Raw genomic sequence first — 22578 nt, forward strand, 5'->3', positions numbered from 1 at the left:
AGAACCCAGCTAACATTTGTGTACCAAATTTGTTGGACACTGGAGTGGGGAGGGGCCCTTTCACATCGATCTACCATAGAGTTGCGTAATGCGGAGTACCAACTACACCAAGCTTGCGCAAATTTAGCCTGATCCCCGCTCTTTTTTAAAATTTTTGACTTTTATTAAAAGTAAAAGAAAATCATCAACTACTCTGAATTCAACTGCTGATTTTCACTCATTATATATGATCTCTGCAAAATATTTTCTTATAATAGATATGAGTGTACAATATATATATTACATTTTATGTAGCATACAGCAAACGTGAGTCTGCCTCTGAGCAGTATCACTTAAATGTAAGAATGTGATATTTGCTGCAGAGTTCCTACTATGGGGCCTGTTTTTTTTAACCCCTTAACACCTATTGTCTCATATATGCTACAATATTTGACTCAAATATGCAACATACCAAATTGACCAGTATGCCTGTTGTCGCAAATTTGCAACATACCATTATTATTATTATAACATTATAACATAAATTATTACCAAAATACCAAATTTCTATTTATTTTTTGTGCAACAGTGAAATTAATAATCTCAACATTATTTACCATCTACTTAAAGGCAAAAACACACACAAAACATTTTTTATGTACAGCTATATAAATTCAGGCGTTAAGGGGTTTTAATGTAATGTATTTGTTTTTGGTTCTTCATAAGAGAAGAAATTCTACTTTATAACTTACAACCCCAATTCCAATAAGTTGAGACGTTGTGTAAAATGTAAATAAAAACAGAATACAATGATTTGCAAATCCTCTTCAACCTATATTCAATTGAATACACCACAAAGACAAGCTATTTAGTGTTCAAACTGATAAACTTTGTTTTTGTGCAAATATTTGATAATTTTGAATTATTTACATTTTACACAACATCCCAACTTCTTTGGAAATGGGGTTGCAGACAAAATGTGATTACTGAGAGGTGATACAAGTTTGAATCATTTCACATTTAAGTGAAGTTGCAAAGGGTGTACACACGACATTGCATACTACATATATACGTAATCTTTTTATAGGTGTTACACCATGCTAATATTTCACAGTGTGCAGTCAGTATTCTGATGTAAATTGGTTGTCAACACTGACGAAAATCAATATTATCACAGTAGAATGCTGATTTAAAAAGAGGCAGAAACACACAAATCACATGACATCCTGACAAATATTAGACACGGAGAAAAATAATGAGAAAAAAACAAACAGCAAAAACATAACGAGCTTCAAACATGCCAGACTGTTTACAAAGCTGTCAAATTTGCTACAGAGTGCTGAATAACCTTCAATCACCAGTTTTTTTTAATAGTAATTTCCTCTCCTGTCTAGCTACTTTACAAATACAGCATCTTAAAAAACATATTTATTTTCCTGGTACTTAAGACTTTCACAGGTCTCCCTCATTTACATTTCCTTTGCTTTGGTTGCCTGTACTTTTGGTGAAGTCAGTAATGCTATGTGCAGCGTGTCCCCCCAAGTAAAAGGATAACACTTTACAATACAATTACATTAATTAACATTAGTTAATGCGGCAATAAAAATTAACCAACAGTTAAATAAATAAGCATTAACTGACGTGTTCAGTAGCCATGTTCTCATGTTAACTAATACAATATTAAGTATGAATTAACAATTAATTATGCACTAACTGCAATGTTTAGTAATCGTTCATTAATGTATCGTGTTAGTTAATGCAGTAACAAGCATTAACTAACAATTAATTAAGCTGTAACTAGGGTGTTTTGTGATCATTTTTTAATTGAGTGTAGTTAATGTTTATTACTGCATTAGCTGTTAATCAAGCATTAATCATGTTTATTATGTATTAATCATGTTCACATTAGATAATACAGCATTAAGTGTTAAGTAACAGTAACAGTTAATTAAGTGTTAACAAAGTGTTTAGTAATCATTTACTGTGTTCATGTTAGTTAATGCAGTAATTACCATTATGTAACTATTAATTAAGCATTAACTGTGTTTAGTTATCATTTATTAATGTTGTTCATATTAGTGTAATTAATAGCATTAACTGACTGTTAATTAAGCTTTAACTGTGTTTAGTAATCAATTATTAACGGTGTTCATATTAGTTAATGTAATAATTAGCAGTATGTAACTGTTAATTAGCATTAACTGTGTTTAGTAGTCATTTATTAATGGTGTTCTTATTAGTTAGTGCAGTAAATAGCATTATGTAACTGTTAATTAAGCATTATCTGTGTTTAGTTATCATTTATTAATGGTATCCCTGTTAGTTAATGCTGTAATGAGCAGTAAGTAACATTTAATTAAGCATTAACTGTGTTTAGTAGTCATTTATTAAGGGTATCCCTGTTAGTTAATGCTATAATAAGCATTAAGTAACAGTTAATAAGTGTTAAATGATTGTTTAGTAATTGTGTCGATGTCAGTTAATATAGTAATCAGCATAAAGTAACAGTTAATTTAGCCTTAACTCTGGTGTTTAGTAATCATATTCATGATGTTCACGCTAATGCAGTAATAAGCATTAAGTAACAGTTAAGTGTTAAATGAGGTGTTTAGTAATAGTGTTCATGTTAGTTAATATAGTAATCATCATAAAGTAACAGTTAATTTAGCCTTAACTCGGATGTTTAGTAATCATGTATTTATGATGTTCATGCTAATGCAGTAATAAGCATCAACTAACAATTAAGCATTAATTAAGGTTAATTATTCATGAGTGGTGTTCGTGTTGATTAACCTCATTAATTGTCTGACTTTTGTATGTAGAATCTTTGCTGCTAGCAGCAAAAGACAGGCCTGTAGTGACTCCTTTTAGATTCTTTTGACATAAATCACAGAAATCCAGATCTCCTCTTCTGGGACAAACATCTACGGCCCTGTGTGAAACACTCTCATTGACCTGCATTATCCTTTATGAAATGTTTGTATAATTTGACCCCTTTAAAATTGCCCATTCCCAGGTTCCCATTCTCCATTATGCAGCTTAAATCTAGTGACCACACTGGCAGGTTACTGAGCCAACTGCAAAATGTTACACTTATTCATTTCTGTGACATACCTTACTGTTTCTTTTTGTTTTGTGTTTATCACTGCCAACTAGAAACTAAAGAACACTTCTTTGAAAACAACACTGTGGTAATAACCGCACAGAGACAAAGAGACTTATCATGTCCAACAATAAGGTGGCTGACCAAAAATAACCTGAGAACACATTCAAACCCACCAGCTGACTGAGGTGCCTCAGGCAGCACAGTGGGACACACAGACAGTAATGAGGTTAGCTCCCAAATCGCACCCCGCAGTTCCTCAAACAGGGCTGACAGCAGGATCCATTTGAGCCGTCACCTAGATAATGTGGTGCACTTACACCGAGGCGTGATGTCTTCATCACGCATAATAAGTCCGTTGCCATGCAGCATTATCCTCTTATTACTGAACAACAGTTCACATCCGACAGGATGAGTGGAGGAGCCGGAGTGTTGACAAAAAGAAACAAATCAAGAAAACCACTTCCCTCCAAATCAGTTCCACTAAACAAAATTACAAAAATATATTCTCTCATTTCCAGGAACATATGCAGTCGAGATGCTTTATTAAATGAATGCCAATAAAAGCTCTTAGTTGCCTTCAGCTACTTTCACTGTGTATTTAAATCTTTTATCCTGTAATATGTTCTTTACATTCGTCTCTGCTATTAACAAAAACACACCCTCGCATGGTTACCATCTTCCACGACAATCTACAAGAGAAGTCCAATATAACATCATTTACTCAGATTTAAACGTTCTTGTATACAAGGGCTGTGTCTCAAATCAGGGGTTACATCCTTCGAAGGCTGCATTCTAAAAGAGGCCATCCAAGCACGGTGGGGCCAAGCTAACCATTCTGAAATGACACTGACTTGCCCACAGACCATTTTTCTCTTGATTATTACAACAATGTGATTATCATCACCTCTGTCTGAGTGTACATAAGGAGCCCAAAATTGTCCTTTAGTTTTTTAAATTTACCAACCATTGTGAGGGGAACTGTGATTCATGCAGTGAGTCTTGGGACAATCCAAGGAGCCTTCAAATTCAGACAGCCTAGTTGCATCACTATGACACATGTAGTCGACCATTGCAACCTTCGAAGGATGCGGCCCCTGAACTGAAAAACAGTCATAGAGGTTGTTACCAGAGAGCAACATGCAGGTTCTCTTGTTCGGTCCCTCTTTTGTAACTCCACTTTCTAAAAAAGAGGGTCTGGATCCACTGACATTAATCATTTGTGTGAAGGACCCATGTTGCTCTGAACCTGAACACCAGGCAATGATTGGCTGAGAATTACATTATCATAGTGACCTAGTTGTCACACAAGCAGGGCGACACTGAAGGAGAAAAATAGGAATGAATGACTGGGCCAGATGAGTTGCCAGAATTAATAATTTAACTCAAAATGTGGGAATGAAAATGTGTCTCTTGTGCACAAGTTAATGAAAATGTGGTGGAAAATTGATTAAAACATAGGAAATAATTAATCTAAACATTTGCATTAATGCATATGATTTAGTAAAAGGCCTTAATTTATTTCTCCCTATTGTCACTCTGGGGCTCCGTACTTTGCAGATGCATTCCCCTATCAAAACGGCATGATCATTCTACAACGATTCATTCTATCCAAACAGAGCTACGTAAGTTATCTGGTGAAAATTCCTGTATTTTTCCATCTCGCAATTTAAATTGCATGAAAAAAATCACTGTCAGTTTTTTCCAACACTGTGCAACCCTGTTAGATTTACTGTACAAACCCCAACCCCCTTCAGAGGGACACAGAAGTGGATGAGGTTAACACGTAAACAAGTTTTCACGGCAACCCCCTGAACATCACTGTTATCACAACATCACCTGGAAAATTAATATTCCAAGCACTTTGTTCTTTTCAGATAAAAAATTTGGCATGTCCAAAAATGTCACCATAGTGCTAACCTAGAGAAGGTGCAGAATACCTATGCTTATTAATGACCTTAATAGATTTCTGATGTTACTCGTTTGTAATTATAGTCATTTAGCTGCTTTTCAAATATTAGCACGCATATAAGGAACAAATGCTCACATGGAAGGATGTCAGAATTTGATGGACTTAATAATTCTCAAAAATTTGATGTTCCTCTGTATTATTGTTATGACCTAAGCAGATGGTCACCCCTTTGAGTCTGGACTGCTTGAGATTTCTTCCTCAAAATCATCAGAGGGAGTTTTTCCTTACCACTGTCACCTGTGTGTTTGCTCTAGGGATTGGTAAGGTTAGACCTTACTTGGGTGAAGCACCTTGAGGCAGCTTTGCTGTGATTTGGCGCTATATAAATGAAAAATAAATAAATAAATAAAAAATTAACGTTGGGGCAATTCTGGTTTGGTTTATCAAAAAAAAAGTATTATTATTGTTGTTGCTTGTATTTAGGCAAAAATTATAGTTTTAAAAATTGGGAGGGCATTTCCCCCCTGCACCCCCCTTCCTACACCTATGGATATGAGAATAATGTTGTTAAATGAAGAGTTTTTAATAATTTTCTTTGATGAGGTGTTCTACACAAGGAGCCAGTCACTATGCAGTTAACGTGAGCCTGAAAGTGCAATCTTCTTACGCTTATCAAATCAAAATTTGTCATTTTTAAACCTCTTTGATTTCACACAAATAATGAGAGGACAGTTATTATTAAAGAGAGCAACTGTCTAAAATCACCAGCACAAAAAATACTATGGTATTAGACATGAGATTATCCATGATGACAGACAGTGAAACTAAATGTGTTTCAAAAACAAACAAACAAAAAAAGACCCTGGGCTATAAAGGATTCCCTTGGGTAAGTGGCTGAACTGCAAAACAGTACGCAGCACGAGGTATACTTGAAAAACCGTTCATTCTCTGCAGCAGCAGCAGCAGCGTGCAGATTAAGCAGAAGATATATTGACTTTCCACTGCACAAATGTCATCCCATCTGTTGGCACACAACAATTACACCGTGAAACACTCAGAGAGCTGCAGCCGGGCCTCCGGGGGAAAGTTCATCAGAGTAAAACCCCGACATCGGAAAGGTTAACAGATGGAGAGGGAGAAGAAGTCTGCTGCAGTTTCACTATGTCCCATCATTCAGTCCATCAGTAAGCTACAGTTTTCACGTGTGTTTGTGCTTCCACTCCCACATGAGCCAGATCAGGAGATGAGCATGAGGTTGTACAGGTGTCTTCTCCACCTCAGTGGGTCTCTCAGCTGCTTACCATGCTTCTGTATGTGGCTGGTGTGTGTGTGTGTGTGTGTGTGTGTGTGTGTGTGTGTGTGTGTGTGTGTGTGTGTGTGTGTGTGTGTGTGTGTGTGTGTGTGTGTGTGTGTGTGTGTGTGTGTGTGTGTGTGTGTGTGTGTGTGTGTGTGTGTGTGTGTGTTTTACATTCAGTACCCTGTGGTGTTGGCAGTCATGTGCATGTATGGCGTGGGGAAGCGCCTTCCTGATCCCGGAGCAGTGAAGCTGTAAGCTGCATACGCCACAATGGAACCCAACATCAAACCCGTCATATAGGAGACCGTCATCGTGTTACCTAGAGACAGAAGAAGATGTTTTCATTCAGAGAAATTTAAAGAACCATCATTAGATCACATAAAATTCACAAACAGCAGCCTGCAGTAGATTATTCCATTGTTATGAAGCTATAACACACACACGGACAGAAACTGTCAGACTTTACACACACATGGACAGAAATTGACAGAAATTTAACTCATCTGCACACAACGCATGTCTCCCTCCCTCCATCCCTATTACCCCCCTCCCCCCGTGTGTCTCCGCTCCCCTCACCCTGGCTTCCTCCCTGCCACCTTGAAGGCAGCACGGTTTTTACTGCTGCAGCCTTCAACCCCCAAGCTGGCGGTGTGGATCCCTCTTGCTGCGGCCTTCACCCACTTTGCCTGGACTGCTTCAAGTTTAGAGCACGTAAACAATGTCAAATGTATATGTGCTATCTTTAAATTTTGATGTGTGCCATTATTACAGTAAACAAGTAATAATTGTGGATTAATTGTTGTATCTTGTCTGACGTAATTGGAGTATAAACGTAATTGCCATTTTATGGATCAATAAAGTTGTCTGAAGTCTGAAGTCTAACATATTACAATATGAATTCCTGAAGGAAGTTGAGGGAGAATGCAAGTGTTCCCTGATTTGTCTCAAGAGGATTGATGGATGTGCTGCCTGTCTGTCTGCATACAATCTGTCTGGCTTGTGTTAGTGTTATTTTTGTCAGATGAGATGAAATATAAAAAATGAGATGATGACAACATTACGTCAGTGTTCCAAAAGGTTCCAGGTCAACTCACCATTCTACCAACTCGCCCACTCCCAAGTCATCTTTTTTTAATCTCGTCTGATACCCACTTGTACGTTTTGCCAATTTCTGCTCAAAAATGAGTGCAAACATGATAAAAAAAAAAATGAGGTGGGCTTCATAGATAATTGGCAAAGCTTCTGGGGAAAACCTGGTCTTGTTAGGAGAGACGGCATCCATCCCACTTTGGATGGAGCAGCTCTCATTTCTAGAAATCTGGCCAATTTTCTTAAATCCTCCAAACTGTGACTATCCAGGGTTGGGACCAGGAAGCAGAGTTGTGGTCTTATACACCTCTCTGCAGCTTCTCTCCCCCTGCCATCCCCTCATTACCCCATCCCCGTAGAGACGGTGTCTGCTCCCAGACCACCAATAACCAGCAAAAATCTATTTAAGCATAAAAATTCAAAAAGAAAAAATAATATAGCACCTTCAACTGCACCACAGACTAAAACAGTTAAATGTGGTCTATTAAACATTAGGTCGCTCTCTTCTAAGTCCCTGTTGGTAAATGATATAATAATTGATCAACATATTGATTTATTCTGCCTAACAGAAACCTGGTTACAGCAGAATGAATATGTTAGTTTAAATGAGTCAACACCCCCGAGTCACACTAACTGTCAGAATGCTCGTAGCACGGGCCGGGGCGGAGGATTAGCAGCAATCTTCCATTCCAGCTTATTAATTAATCAAAAACCCAGACAGAGCTTTAATTCATTTGAAAGCTTGTCTCTTAGTCTTGTCCATCCAAATTGGAAGTCCCAAAAACCAGTTTTATTTGTTATTATCTATCGTCCACCTGGTCGTTACTGTGAGTTTCTCTGTGAATTTTCAGACCTTTTGTCTGACTTAGTGCTTAGCTCAGATAAGATAATTATAGTGGGCGATTTTAACATCCACACAGATGCTGAGAATGACAGCCTCAACACTGCATTTAATCTATTATTAGACTCTATTGGCTTTGCTCAAAAAGTAAATGAGTCCACCCACCACTTTAATCATATCTTAGATCTTGTTCTGACTTATGGTATGGAAATAGAAGACTTAACAGTATTCCCTGAAAACTCCCTTCTGTCTGATCATTTCTTAATAACATTTACATTTACTCTGATGGACTACCCAGCAGTGGGGAATAAGTTTCATTACACTAGAAGTCTTTCAGAAAGCGCTGTAACTAGGTTTAAGGATATGATTCCTTCTTTATGTTCTCTAATGCCATATACCAACACAGTGCAGAGTAGCTACCTAAACTCTGTAAGGGAGATAGAGTATCTCGTCAATAGTTTTACATCCTCATTGAAGACAACTTTGGATGCTGTAGCTCCTCTGAAAAAGAGAGCTTTAAATCAGAAGTGTCTGACTCCGTGGTATAACTCACAAACTCGTAGCTTAAAGCAGATAACCCGTAAGTTGGAGAGGAAATGGCGTCTCACTAATTTAGAAGATCTTCACTTAGCCTGGAAAAAGAGTCTGTTGCTCTATAAAAAAGGCCTCCGTAAAGCTAGGACATCTTTCTACTCATCACTAATTGAAGAAAATAAGAACAACCCCAGGTTTCTTTTCAGCACTGTAGCCAGGCTGACAAAGAGTCAGAGCTCTATTGAGCTGAGTATTCCATTAACTTTAACTAGTAATGACTTCATGACTTTCTTTGCTAACAAAATTTTAACTATTAGAGAAAAAATTACTCATAACCATCCCAAAGACGTATCGTTATCTTTGGCTGCTTTCAGTGATGCCAGTATTTGGTTAGACTCTTTCTCTCCGATTGTTCTGTCTGAGTTATTTTCATTAGTTACTTCATCCAAACCATCAACATGTTTATTAGACCCCATTCCTACCAGGCTGCTCAAGGAAGCCCTACCATTATTTAATGCTTCGATCTTAAATATGATCAATCTGTCTTTGTTAGTTGGCTATGTACCACAGGCTTTTAAGGTGGCAGTAATTAAACCATTACTTAAAAAGCCATCACTTGACCCAGCTATCTTAGCTAATTATAGGCCAATCTCCAACCTTCCTTTTCTCTCAAAACTTCTTGAAAGGGTAGTTGTAAAACAGCTAACTGATCATCTGCAGAGGAATGGTCTATTTGAAGAGTTTCAGTCAGGTTTTAGAATTCATCATAGTACAGAAACAGCATTAGTGAAGGTTACAAATGATCTTCTTATGGCCTCGGACAGTGGACTCATCTCTGTGCTTGTTCTGTTAGACCTCAGTGCTGCTTTTGATACTGTTGACCATAAAATTTTATTACAGAGATTAGAGCATGCCATAGGTATTAAAGGCACTGCGCTGTGGTGGTTTGAATCATATTTGTCTAATAGATTACAATTTGTTCATGTAAATGGGGAATCTTCTTCACAGACTAAGGTTAATTATGGAGTTCCACAAGGTTCTGTGCTAGGACCAATTTTATTCACTTTATACATGCTTCCCTTAGGCAGTATTATTAGACGGTATTGCTTAAATTTTCATTGTTACGCAGATGATACCCAGCTTTATCTATCCATGAAGCCAGAGGACACACACCAATTAGCTAAACTGCAGGATTGTCTTACAGACATAAAGACATGGATGACCTCTAATTTCCTGCTTTTAAACTCAGATAAAACTGAAGTTATTGTACTTGGCCCCACAAATCTTAGAAACATGGTGTCTAACCAGATCCTTACTCTGGATGGCATTACCCTGACCTCTAGTAATACTGTGAGAAATCTTGGAGTCATTTTTGATCAGGATATGTCATTCAAAGCGCATATTAAACAAATATGTAGGACTGCTTTTTTGCATTTACGCAATATCTCTAAAATCAGAAAGGTCTTGTCTCAGAGTGATGCTGAAAAAGAGTACTGACGGGGACTAGAAGGAGAGAGCATATCTCACCCATATTGGCCTCTCTTCTTTGGCTTCCTGTTAATTCTAGAATAGAATTTAAAATTCTTCTTCTTACTTATAAGGTTTTGAATAATCAGGTCCCATCTTATCTTAGGGACCTCGTAGTACCATATCACCCCAATAGAGCGCTTCGCTCTCAGACTGCAGGCTTACTTGTAGTTCCTAGGGTTTGTAAGAGTAGAATGGGAGGCAGAGCCTTCAGCTTTCAGGCTCCTCTCCTGTGGAACCAGCTCCCAATTCAGATCAGGGAGACAGACACCCTCTCTACTTTTAAGATTAGGCTTAAAACTTTCCTTTTTGCTAAAGCTTATAGTTAGGGCTGGATCAGGTGACCCTAAACCATCCCTTAGTTATGCTGCTATAGACGTAGACTGCTGGGGGGTTCCCATGATGCACTGTTTCTTTCTCCTTTTGCTCTGTATGCACCACTCTGCATTTAATCATTAGTGATCGATCTCTGCTCCCCTCCACAGCATGTCTTTTTCCTGGTTCTCTTCCTCAGCCCCAACCAGTCCCAGCAGAAGACTGCCCCTCCCTGAGCCTGGTTCTGCTGGAGGTTTCTTCCTGTTAAAAGGGAGTTTTTCCTTCCCACTGTAGCCAAGTGCTTGCTCACAGGGGGTTGTTTTGACCGTTGGGGTTTTACATAATTATTGTATGGCCTTGCCTTACAATATAAAGCGCCTTGGGGCAACTGTTTGTTGTGATTTGGCGCTATATAAAAAAATTGATTGATTGATTGAAACATGATATGCATAACCCAGAGCAGGCAATTGAATAAAATGATCTTCACACTATGATAATTTCATGATGTGTCATTTTTGGCGAGTCATCGAAGCGAGTGTGCGACTTCGCGGTCGGCTGTAGTAACCAGTGAACCTGTCCAATCCTAGCATATACGAGGTCTATTAGACAATAAACTGACCCTTTTATTTATTTTTTTTAACTATATGGCTTTGAATGACGTGCAATTCCACCAATCATGCTTGAACCCTCGTGCGCATGCGTTAGTTTTTTCACGCGTGTCGGTGACGTCATTTCCCTGTGGGCAGGCCTTGAGTGAGATGTGGCCCCGCCCTCTCGGCTGAATTCCTTTGTTTCACACGCTGCTCCAGACGGCGCGCGTTGCTTTATCAAAATTTTTCTGGACCTGTGAGGAATATCCGAGTGGACACTATTCGAGAAATTAAGCTGGTTTTTGGTGAAAAGTTTAACGGCTGATGAGAGATTATGGGGTGTTTCTGTCGCTGTAAGGACTTCCCACAGAGCGGGACGTCCTGCAGCGCTTCCAGGCGCCGTCGTCGACCTGTTTCGACCTGAAAACATCCTAATTTAAGGCTTAATTCACCCAGGACGTCGTGAGAGAACAGAGAAGATTCAGAAGAGGCCGGCATGAGGACTTTATGTGGACATTCCACTGTTTAAGGACATTTTTTAATGAAAGACGTGCGCGCAAATTCGCCGAGTTGTTTCCGTGATGACTCGGCGAATCTGTGTGCGCTGCGACAGGAAAAACACCTCCGTGTTGAAAACCATTTGTAAAATTCAGGCGGCTTTTGATGGCTTTCAACAAGTGAGTAACTGAGAAATTGTTTAACAGCTTGGGCATGTTCCAACTTGCCCGTTAAGGTTTCCAACGGAGGTGTTTTTCCTGTCGCGACCCCCCGCGGTCGGGTCCGGCCCGACATGCAACTCTGCCCACACGTTCTTTCATTACAAAATGTCCGTTAACAATGGAATGTCCGAATAAACTCCTCATTCCGACTTCTTCTGAAAGTTCTCTGTTCTCTGACGACTTACTGGGTCAACAGAGCCTGAAATGTGGAAGTTTTCAACTTGAAACGGCGAGACGCTGCCGCCTCAAAGCGCAGATCGCCGTCAGGCGCCGTGGGCCGTCCTTATGGCGACACTACCAGACCAAAATCTCTCATCAGCCGTTAAAATTTTTACCGAAAACCAGCTGAATTTATCGAATGGTGTCCACTCAGTTGTGCCTTACAGTTTTGAAAAACTTTTTATCAAACAAAGCAGCAGTCTCTGAGCCATTCCTAAACAATGAAAAAATCGACGAGAGGGTGGGCCACTCCTCACTCAAAGACTGCCCACAGGCGAATGACGTAACCGACAGGCGTGAAAAAACTCTTGCATGCCCACGAGGGTTCAAGCATGTCTGATGTAATCACACGTGATTCAAATCCATATGGTTTTTGAAAAAAATAATAAGGTCGGATACTTTTCTAATAGACCTCGTACATTTGATTACTCACATGAATTTCTTACACCAATAATTACTTCTTTATGGCAAATGATCAAGCTTTGTGGGCGACTGCATGGAAAAATATAGTGTAGAAGTATATCATATGAGATGCATTACACTTCACAAGACTATTCAAATAAATAAATTAAATAAATGATAAACGTGCTGCAGAGTAAATCCATCCGATGTGAATGACATTTATTGAAAAAAAAAGCTTACATGTGCACTCTGACTGTTAAAGTGTCTGATCAGCTCTCTGAGGCTCAGATTAAAGAAACTGAGTGTAGATTTTTGAACACAGCAGCAAACACTATATCCATCCAATATCAATGAGTTTTTAACATTATTTATGACTAATATATAACAAATGACATGAAATATTATAAAATAATGAAATATGAAGTGCGCATCATATTTAAATTAAATTGGGTCAAGTTGTGGCTCTGTCGTAACTGACGGGAAGCCTTGTAGATTTAAAATTTGGGGGATAAACACCACAAGCCTTCAATAATTCAACAAGTGTATTTTGTCAGGTAATGATAACATTTGTTATTTTGGATGTGTGACATACTATATTGACTGAAATGGTAATCAGAAATAATCAGATGTGTTTTTATTAAAAAAATGTCTTGACTGAAACGAGACTAAAATACATTTGGTTCTCTTTTGACTAAAACCTGGCTAAAATTAGTTGACTTTTAGTCGACTAAAACATGACTAAATAAAAATGGTATGTGAATGACTAAATATCACAAAAACTAAAAAGGACATTTGACAAAACACTAAGACTAAACTAAAAAACAGGTGACAAAATTAACGCTATAGCTTGTGCATCACATAGCAGTAGTTCATCATCTGGATAGCGATAGCAACCACACTAATGCAGCCCTCAGTGGAACCTTAGCTAGTTAGCATCTACCTGGATTCACACACAGCCTGGCAAGGTTTTTTTTTTTTCAAATAATTCCTGAGCCATAACGTTATGCATAATTAGGGGTGTGTCCAGTTTGAGTGACAGCTCATGTGGTGTCACTTCACACAGAGTCAGAGCCTCAGTTGCGTGGAGGCCGCTGGCTACAGCTGCTAGCTATTGTGGAGGACAGTGTCTGTCGTTTTAAGCATTTTATGACAAATATCTATAATAATGTGTCTTGTTGTGCAGTTAGTCCTCCTTGAGGATCATCTAAGACATTTGTGCTGTAGTATTTGTGTTTAAGAAAATGGTCATGATTTAATTTTTAATGCCAATGGTGTTAACTCATTAGGAGCTATAGGTAACTTCATGATGTTAGGTCCAAGTTAATCCACGATTACTGAGGAAATAAATTTTGCATAATATTTAATGCCCACACCAAAACAAACTGTTGTGAGGACCCACACTCAGTCCCCAAACATAGAGGCTCCAGTTTCCCACATGACATCTGGCAAACTCAAGCCAAAATTGGACATCTTCTTTCATCTGATATCCATCATGTTTTCATGGTCAGCTTAGTGTTTTTGTCATAATCAGACCAATATTTCATCAATAAATAAATAACAATAGGTTTCAACTTTACCTGCCACAAGTTGGGACATGCCCAGCTCTCCACAATTTCTCTTATACTCACTCGACTGGTAAGCACTGAAAGCCAAGATAGGCATGTCCCAAGTTGTCCTTTAACACTCCGAAACGGAGGTGTTCCTTTGTCTCGCTTCATCAACGAATCGGTCGTGACGCGCGAAGCCTCCGCACGGCTTTCCATGACAAAATCTCTTGTTAAAAGTGAAATCTGCCGGAAAATGGCTGATGTCCAGCTCTTGTGATAACCAGAGAAATTGCACACGACAGTCCCGGCTCCACACAGCGATCCGTTTAGAAATAATGTGGCGGTTTCTGCCTCTCGATGGCGGCTCGGAGCGCGGCGAGCCATGTGCCATTGTGGGCCATCCTTAAAGCTGTAGTAACACTCCTTATTCTCTGTGAAGCCCTTAAAATTTTCACCGAAAGCCAGATAAATTTTTCGAATGGTTTCCAGCTGCCTGTCTCTAACAGTTTCTGAAAAAATTCTGATGGAAAAAAAGCCCAAATCATTCCGCCATTTCCTCGCAATGAAACAACGACGAGAGGGGTGGACCAGTGCTCACTCAAAGCCTGCCCACAGGCGAATGACGCAACCGACAGGCATGGAAAAACTCACGCATGCGCACGAAGGTTCAAGCTTGGCTGACGTAAAAACATATGAATCAAATCCATATATTTTTTGCATAAAATAAAAAGGTTGGATACTTTTCTCACAGACCTCGTATGCTCTCTCCTTCTAGTCCCCGTCAGTACTCTAGCTGCAGCATTCTGAATTAACTGAAGGCTTTTCAGGGAACTTTTAGGACAACCTGATAATAATGAATTACAATAGTCCAGCCTAGAGGAAATAAATGCATGAATTAGTTTTTCAGCATCACTCTGAGACAAGACCTTTCTAATTTTAGAGATATTGCGCAAATGTAAAAAAGCAGTCCTACATATTTGCTTAATATGCGCATTGAAGGACATATCCTGAACAAAAATGATTCCAAGATTTCTCACAGTATTGCTAGAGGTCAGGGTAATGCCATCCAGAGTAAGGATCTGGTTAGACACCATGTTTCTAAGATTTGTGGGGCCAAGTACAATAACTTCAGTTTTATCTGAATTTAAAAGCAGGAAATTAGAGGTCATCCATGTCTTTATGTCTGTAAGACATTCCTGCAGTTTAACTAATTGGTGTGTGTCCTCTGGCTTCATGGATAGATAAAGCTGGGTATTATCTGCGTAACAATGAAAATTTAAGCAATGTTTTCTAATAATACTGCCTAAGGGAAGCATGTATAAAGTGAATAAAATTGGTCCTAGCACAGAACCTTGTGGAACTCCATAATTAACCTTAGTCTGTGAAGAAGACTCCCCATTTACATGAACAAATTGTAATCTATTAGATAAATATGATTCAAACCACCGCAGCGCAGTGCCTTTAATACCTATGGCATGCTCTAGTCTCTGTAATACAATTTTATGGTCAACAGTATCAAAAGCGGCACTGAGGTCTAACAGGACAAGCACAGAGATGAGTCCACTGTCTGAGGCCATAAGAAGATCATTTGTAACCTTCACTAATGCTGTTTCTGTACTATGATGAATTCTGAAACCTGACTGAAACTCTTCAAATAGACCATTCCTCTGCAGATGATCAGTTAGCTGTTTTACAACTACCCTTTCAAGAATTTTTGAGAGAAAAGGAAGGTTGGAGATTGGCCTATAATTAGCTAAGATAGCTGGGTCAAGTGATGGCTTTTTAAGTAATGGTTTAATTGCTGCCACCTTAAAAGCCTGTGGTACATAGCCAACTAATAAAGACAGATTGATCATATTTAAGATCGAAGCATTAATTAATGGTAGGGCTCCCTTGAGCAGCCTGGTAGGAATGGGGTCTAATAGACATGTTGATGGTTTGGAGGATGTGACTAATGAAAATAACTCAGACAGAACAATCGGAGAGAAAGAGTCTAACCAAATACCAGCATTACTGAAAGCAGCCAAAGATAATGATATGTCTTAGGGATGGTTATGAGTAATTTTTTCTCTAATAGTTAAAATTTTATTAACAAAGAAAGTCATGAAGTCATTACTAGTTAAAGTTAAAGAAATACTCGGCTCAATAGAGCTCTGACTCTTTGTCAGCCTGGCTACAGTGCTGAAAAGAAACCTGGGGTTGTTCTTTTTTTTTCAATTAGTGATGAGTAGTAAGATGTCCTAGCTTTACGGAGGGCTTTTTTATAGAGCAACAAACTCTTTTTCCAGGCTAAGTGAAGATCTTCTAAATTAGTGAGACGCCATTTCCTCTCCAACTTACGGGTTATCTGCTTTAAGCTGCGAGTTTGTGAGTTATACCACGGAGTCAGGCACTTCTGATTTAAGGCTCTCTTTTTCAGAGGAGCTACAGCATCCAGAGTTGTGCTCAATGAGGATGTAAAACTAGTATGTGAGTATTTTCCCACTGCTGGGTAGTCCATCAGAGTAAACGTAAATGTTATTAAGAAATGATCAGACAGAAGGGAGTTTTCAGGGAATACTGTTAAGTCTTCAATTTCCATACCATAAGTCAGAACAAGATCTAAGATATGATTAAAGTGGTGGGTGGACTCATTTACATTTTGAGCAAAGCCAATTGAGTCTAATAATAGATTAAATGCAGTGTTGAGGCTGTCATTCTCAGCATCTGTGTGGATGTTAAAATCGCCCACTATAATTATCTTATCAAGCTTAGTCAAGCTTTCAATGAATTAAAGATATCTGTTGTTTTTTTTTTTTTTCTTTCTCATTATTAAGGTGTTTTCTTTTCTCACCTGCCAGCTCCCTCTGTTCGGGCGGCACTTTGCCAGCCGCCTGTATCATTGGCACCGACCCAAAGTAGCCGTTGGTGACTCCCATGAGGAGGGAGAAGAGACACGGCCAGGCGGGGTGGGACAGGGTGGGTGCATTGGCCGGGTAAACACACATGACAAATAGAGGGATGAAGATGACCCTGAGACAAGAGAAGAAGAGTAGACGGCCTCCGGACCAGTCATACGGCAGCGCTGCCAGGATCTGTGGACAGCAAGGGTGACATGTTTTTACACTGAGATCAGACGCATAAGCAGGGTGTAGTGAACAGTACAGTCTGATTTTTATTTGGCTGCAAGACCAGTTAGTTTTATGATTATAAAGTGATATCAGTTAGGAAGGACAAACAGCAGGTTCTATTATTAAAATGATCTACTGCGGCTTCCTTTCCTTAACAATTGTTTCAGTATTTGTGTAAAAATATGTTGGATAGTCTTTGACAACGCTTTTATTTTTGATGATTTGGTTTAATAGCTTCCAGGTACCTTTAATGTTTATTTTATTTTTTCCAATAAATCACTGTAGTACTGCCTTTTGCAAGATTGCATAATATTGGTAAGCTTGTTTTTATATGTCTTGTATTTACTCTCAGCCTCAAATGTTCTGAAATTTAAGAATTGCTTGCACAAAAATTTTCTTCTTACATGCATTCAGCAATCCCTTTGTGATCCAGGGTTTAGTGGAATTTCGGTCATTACCAAGTTTTAACATCACTGGACAATGTTTATTGTATAAATTACAAATAATGGCGATAAATGATTTGTATGATTGATCAATACCCTCGGTATAAGTACCACGCCAGTTTTGGTGCATTAAATCCGTTCTAAGATTTGCCATAGATTCCTCTGTTATTTTCTTTTTGAAATTTGTGATTTCAGGATGTTCAATTTTATCAACTAAGGAATTAGAAGCAACAAAGACTGGCAAGCGATCACTAATGTCACTAATAAGCAACCCACTCGTTAAATTCCCAACAATGACATTTGTTAATATAAGTGTCGATGATATTATAGTAATCCTGGTTGGATGTGTTATCACTGGATACAATCCCATACAAAACGCAGAGTCTAAAAATTCAGCTATTTGTATAACAAAAGCTTATTATTTTTAACTGAGTTGTACAATTCTGTCAATTTCTCCACAAAAATATTTATGTTAGATCCGGGAACTCTATAGATGCAACTTATAATTATGTTTTTGGATTTTTCACATGTAATTTCTACAGTAACACATTCCATGATGTCCAAAGAAAAGAACATATTGTGAACAATTTTCACAGTGATGGCTAGATCTAAGTGCCCTGTCCCACTGGGGAGAGGATTAATTGCGCATGAATTGAGTATACAAAGTACGGGCGTTCATTTGTCGTCTGCAACAAAAATGGCCAAAAATGACAAATGTCCCATTACGAATTACGGATATATTAATAATATATAGTGAATATATGATGAACAGTCACGGTTATATAACGCATGTAGTGAGGAAACTGATCCGACACATTGAGATTATCACGGCAGTATTACGTGTGTATTATGAATGCATCGCGCACGTGTTGCACGTGCACGGCATCTGCACTGCGGCCATAAAATAAGCGCACTCGGGCCTTTCGGCATCACTATTCACACCAACAATACAGCCTCTGGAGCATTTGCTGGACTTTACAAGTTGATCACAGAGTTAATGTTCTTGTCATGCGAGGGTTAACTGTTCATGAGTTTGGGGAGCAGGAGGGGGTAAGCCGCTCGGGGTGTGGGACGGTGTTTTTTTTTTTTTTTTTTTTTTTTGAGAGTGTCACACAAAACAGACTTCAGCATGAGTTGTGGCTAAACAGCAACTCTTCCTTTTGTTGGTGTTAAATAAAAGTCCTGGATTGCAGCAGTTATTACATCTTTGTGGATCTACACAGCCGGACCAACACTGACTGGCAGGTATGTCGCTTTCTGCCACATACAGTACTTTGGGTTTACGTGACGAGTTTGTTATGCATTCACAGATTGTCTGCAAATCAGCTGCAAAGCAGATGTAATAAAAACACTTTATTTGTGGCCAATTGTATGCATTCGCTACAACATATTTAGTTTGTGATGTGGACGTGATAGGCACGATATATATCTGTTGTACACACTGTCCCGGTCCGCTGCAAGCCGCAAATACCCGTCATTTGCGGATATCAGCGGTTAATGGCAGATATACAGCGCATAGAGTGAGTATGTATTGTGTATGAATTGAGTATGTATGGAGTATGTAAAGCGGATGTCATCCGCATCCAGATTTTTGTGCAGCTCAAAAATCCTGGCAACGGAAAAAACGTGCATCTGCAGATAATTGCGGACGTGTGCAGGTGTTGGCCGACTCATACAAGCATGTTTCACGCATATTGCGGATGTTTAAGCGAATATGAGCCAATTTTGTGCGCAATCCATACGCAAATCCTCCTAAACGCCAGTGGGACAGGGCCACTAACATAGAGTGCCACACGTTTATTTGCCCTATTTCTGGCAAAAAAAAAAAAATCATAACCCTCAAACCGGACAGAGTCAACATACTCATCTTTTAACCATGTCTCAGTCACTGCAATAACTGAAAAACATTTATTAGCAGTTTTTAAACAGTCCTGAATTTTTGAGAAATTCAGAGAAAGACTTCTGCTATTGAAATGTATAATAGAGAATGTCCCATTTATGAAAGAATAATGCTTAAATTGTTCCTTAGTAAAATAATTACAAAGATGATTTCTGTTTTCAAGAAAAAAAAAAAACAGTCCGGATCAATATTATTTTCAATGTTATGAAATCTGTTCGACCTCATCAAAAACTTGTAAATTGAGCTCCTGTGCAGAAATAAATGGTAAAGAATCAGTTATCATTATAAAAGAAATATAAACCACAGACCAAGAGATGCATTTAAATAAGTTCTAACTTCATGATATGAACCTAAACATGATATATAATTACTCAAAATTTGTCCCATAACAAAAGATGAAAAGACCACTCCAAGCAAGAAACAACCAAATTGTTTAACAGTTTCAACAATCGTTTAAAATGATCCAAGTCCGAACGTTCTCTTATCAACATAACTTTTGCCTCCTCTGGCGTTCGATTTAATTTAATCCACACTTTACAATTTCTGGTCCAGGTTGCTTGTATTTTTTTCTGCTTTCGCAAGGGTCTTGCTTGTCTGGCTATCTCTGCATTTTTCTTTGTCAAATGTTCATTTACATACACATCCGTCCCTCGTAGCATTTTTGTTTGTCGAAGCAACTCATTCTTGAACTTCCTGTCCGCAAACCGAATAATAATGGCAGGTTTAGACTTATTATCTTTTCTTGGTAATGAGTGGCAGTCTGCGATGTTACTATTGTTAATGTGGATGTCCTTTGAAGAAAAAAAAATTAATGACTTGATGCTCCAGGGAATTAATTTCTTCCTGCAAATCCTCGTTGACACCGGCACAATTACCAATGGCAACAGCCCTCGCGTATGACCAATGTTTTATATTTAGTCCTGTTACAATTACATCTTCCATTCTAGTGTATTGCTTGAGTTCATCCACACGATTTTCCAGTATTCTGATTTTATTGTCCTTCTCTTGCATTTGCTTTCTGAGGTCTTAAACCTTCTTTAGTAAACCAAGCAATTCAGATTGCTGTTTTACCACTCCACTGAGTTCATCTGACATGGTTCAAGGACTGTTTGATTTTGTCCAAGTCTCCGCTTATGGCTTTTTTTGGCATGATGAAGTGATAAGAAAAAAAGGTTTTACCTTAGCCCTTCGAGCAGTTACCACACCACCCGAGAGAAGGGCCTGTCCCAATGTTTAGCCGCTGCTGGTCCTGGAGGCTAAACCGGTCTGGTTTATTGCCTGGCAGCTGCACAGATAGCCGATAGGAAACCGGTCTCTGCTGGAATCTGGTCCCAGCCCAATGGCAGCTTGGCTGCTGCTAAAGCGCACTTCATGCACACTTCGATCACATTTGTACTATGTGTGAAGGTGCCCTTATTAATGTACCTCCAGTGGGTTCTTGGTTTTTCTTGGATTAACAAAATGGCTTAAAATGTACTTTACAAATTTTGCTGAGCAAAATTATAACTGATATTCACTAAATATGAATATTTACTACTCTATCCTATAGGGATCTAGTGAAGTTATTGGTGCCACGTGCTGCCATGTCCACCACACCACAGAACCACCCACGATCCCAGATGGCAACTACCCACTCAGGCAACTGATCCATCTCCATTTTTCGAAAGTAACACTGAGCCAGGTGAAACATGGCTGTCCCCTTGGCATTCTCCACCCACTGGGGTCCTGGATAATGAACCACAAAGGTAAAAATGTCATAGCTGAATGATGCCATTTAAATTTTCAATTTATTTCATTTTATATAGCACCAAATCACAACAAAACTGCCTCAAGGCACTTAACACAAGTAAGGTCTAACCTTACCAACTACTAAAGCAAACACACAGGTGCAAGATGTTCCTGTAGTATACATGGATCCTCCAAAGAGACTTCACTCTTTAGCGTCCAGGTCTCACAACCATACAATAAACAGGAAGCACCAAGACCCTAAAGGTTTGGACCTTTGTTTTCCTGCAAAGGTAGTAATCATTGCCAAACACCTTTGTCCAGAAACCTCATAACTACATAAGCTCTTCCGAAGAGTCCATTGATCTCAAAGGCCGAGGACACAGAGACATGAATGTCATTGCTGAGATAAGTGAATTTCTCTACAAGTTCAACACTGTCATTTTCAAAGCTAGACTTCTGATGGCCAAGTCCAGGAATTCACTGAAATCCTGCATCTTGCTCAGTGGCGCTTCTATACTGAATTACTCCCTGGGCAAGACCCCCTCCTAGCGCCCCTCCCCAATTTCTTTTAACAAAACAGCCATTTTCATTCATTCATTCATCTTCTACCGCTTAGTCCAGTTATGGGTCGCGGGGGGCTGGAGCCTATCCCAGCAGTCATAGAGCGCAAGGCGGGGTACACCCAGGACAGGACACCAGTCTGTCGCAGGGCCACAAACAGACAAACAAACACAGACACACCCACACACACACACCTATGGACAATTTAAAGATTCCAATCCACCTAATCCGCATGTCTTTGGATGTGGGAGGAAACTGAAGCACCCGGAGGAAACCCACGCAAACACACGGAGAACATGCAAACTCCACACAGAAAGGCCACGGGAATTGAACCCATGACCTTCTCGCTGTGAGGCAACAGTGCTAACCACTAAGCCACCATGCTGCCCCAAACAGCCATTTTTTTAAAGTAAATTTTTCAAATATTTTAGAAGTGCACCTACAACTAAAATTGACATCGAAAGACCACAGGCGACAATATAATTCTAAAACAAAACATCCATGAATTGTAAATTTGAATAAACACGCCCTTACATGCTAAATGTCTGTCATTAGACACTTTATTAATCTGTCTTTCTGGGAGGAACAATGAGCTCTTTTATTAAGGTGCATATTTGTCTCAACATTTAGCTTAATATTTAGCTTGATGTTTGTAAATATTATGCCAAATGTGTAAATATTTAGCATTAATTATTCTGCGGACGTTTTAGGTTTGACAAAAATTGGATAATGTCGTTTTTTTGCCTTTTTTCTCCCTAATCT

General features: G+C 39.0%; 1 protein-coding gene across 1 annotated transcript in view; it reads right to left on the reverse strand.

Annotated features, from left to right (window-relative positions):
• Positions 1 to 6408: 6408 nt before the first annotated feature.
• Positions 6409 to 22578, reverse strand: part of slc29a4 (solute carrier family 29 member 4) — an 86255-nt gene continuing 70085 nt past the window's right edge. The window contains exon 11 of the mRNA XM_034190548.1: positions 6409 to 6610. Coding sequence (XP_034046439.1) covers positions 6465 to 6610 — 146 coding nt within the window. The 3' untranslated portion in view covers positions 6409 to 6464. The remainder of the gene's footprint in view (positions 6611 to 22578) is intronic.

This window comes from Thalassophryne amazonica, chromosome 16 (genome assembly GCF_902500255.1).
Source record: "Thalassophryne amazonica chromosome 16, fThaAma1.1, whole genome shotgun sequence".
Lineage (NCBI taxonomy): Eukaryota > Metazoa > Chordata > Actinopteri > Batrachoidiformes > Batrachoididae > Thalassophryne > Thalassophryne amazonica.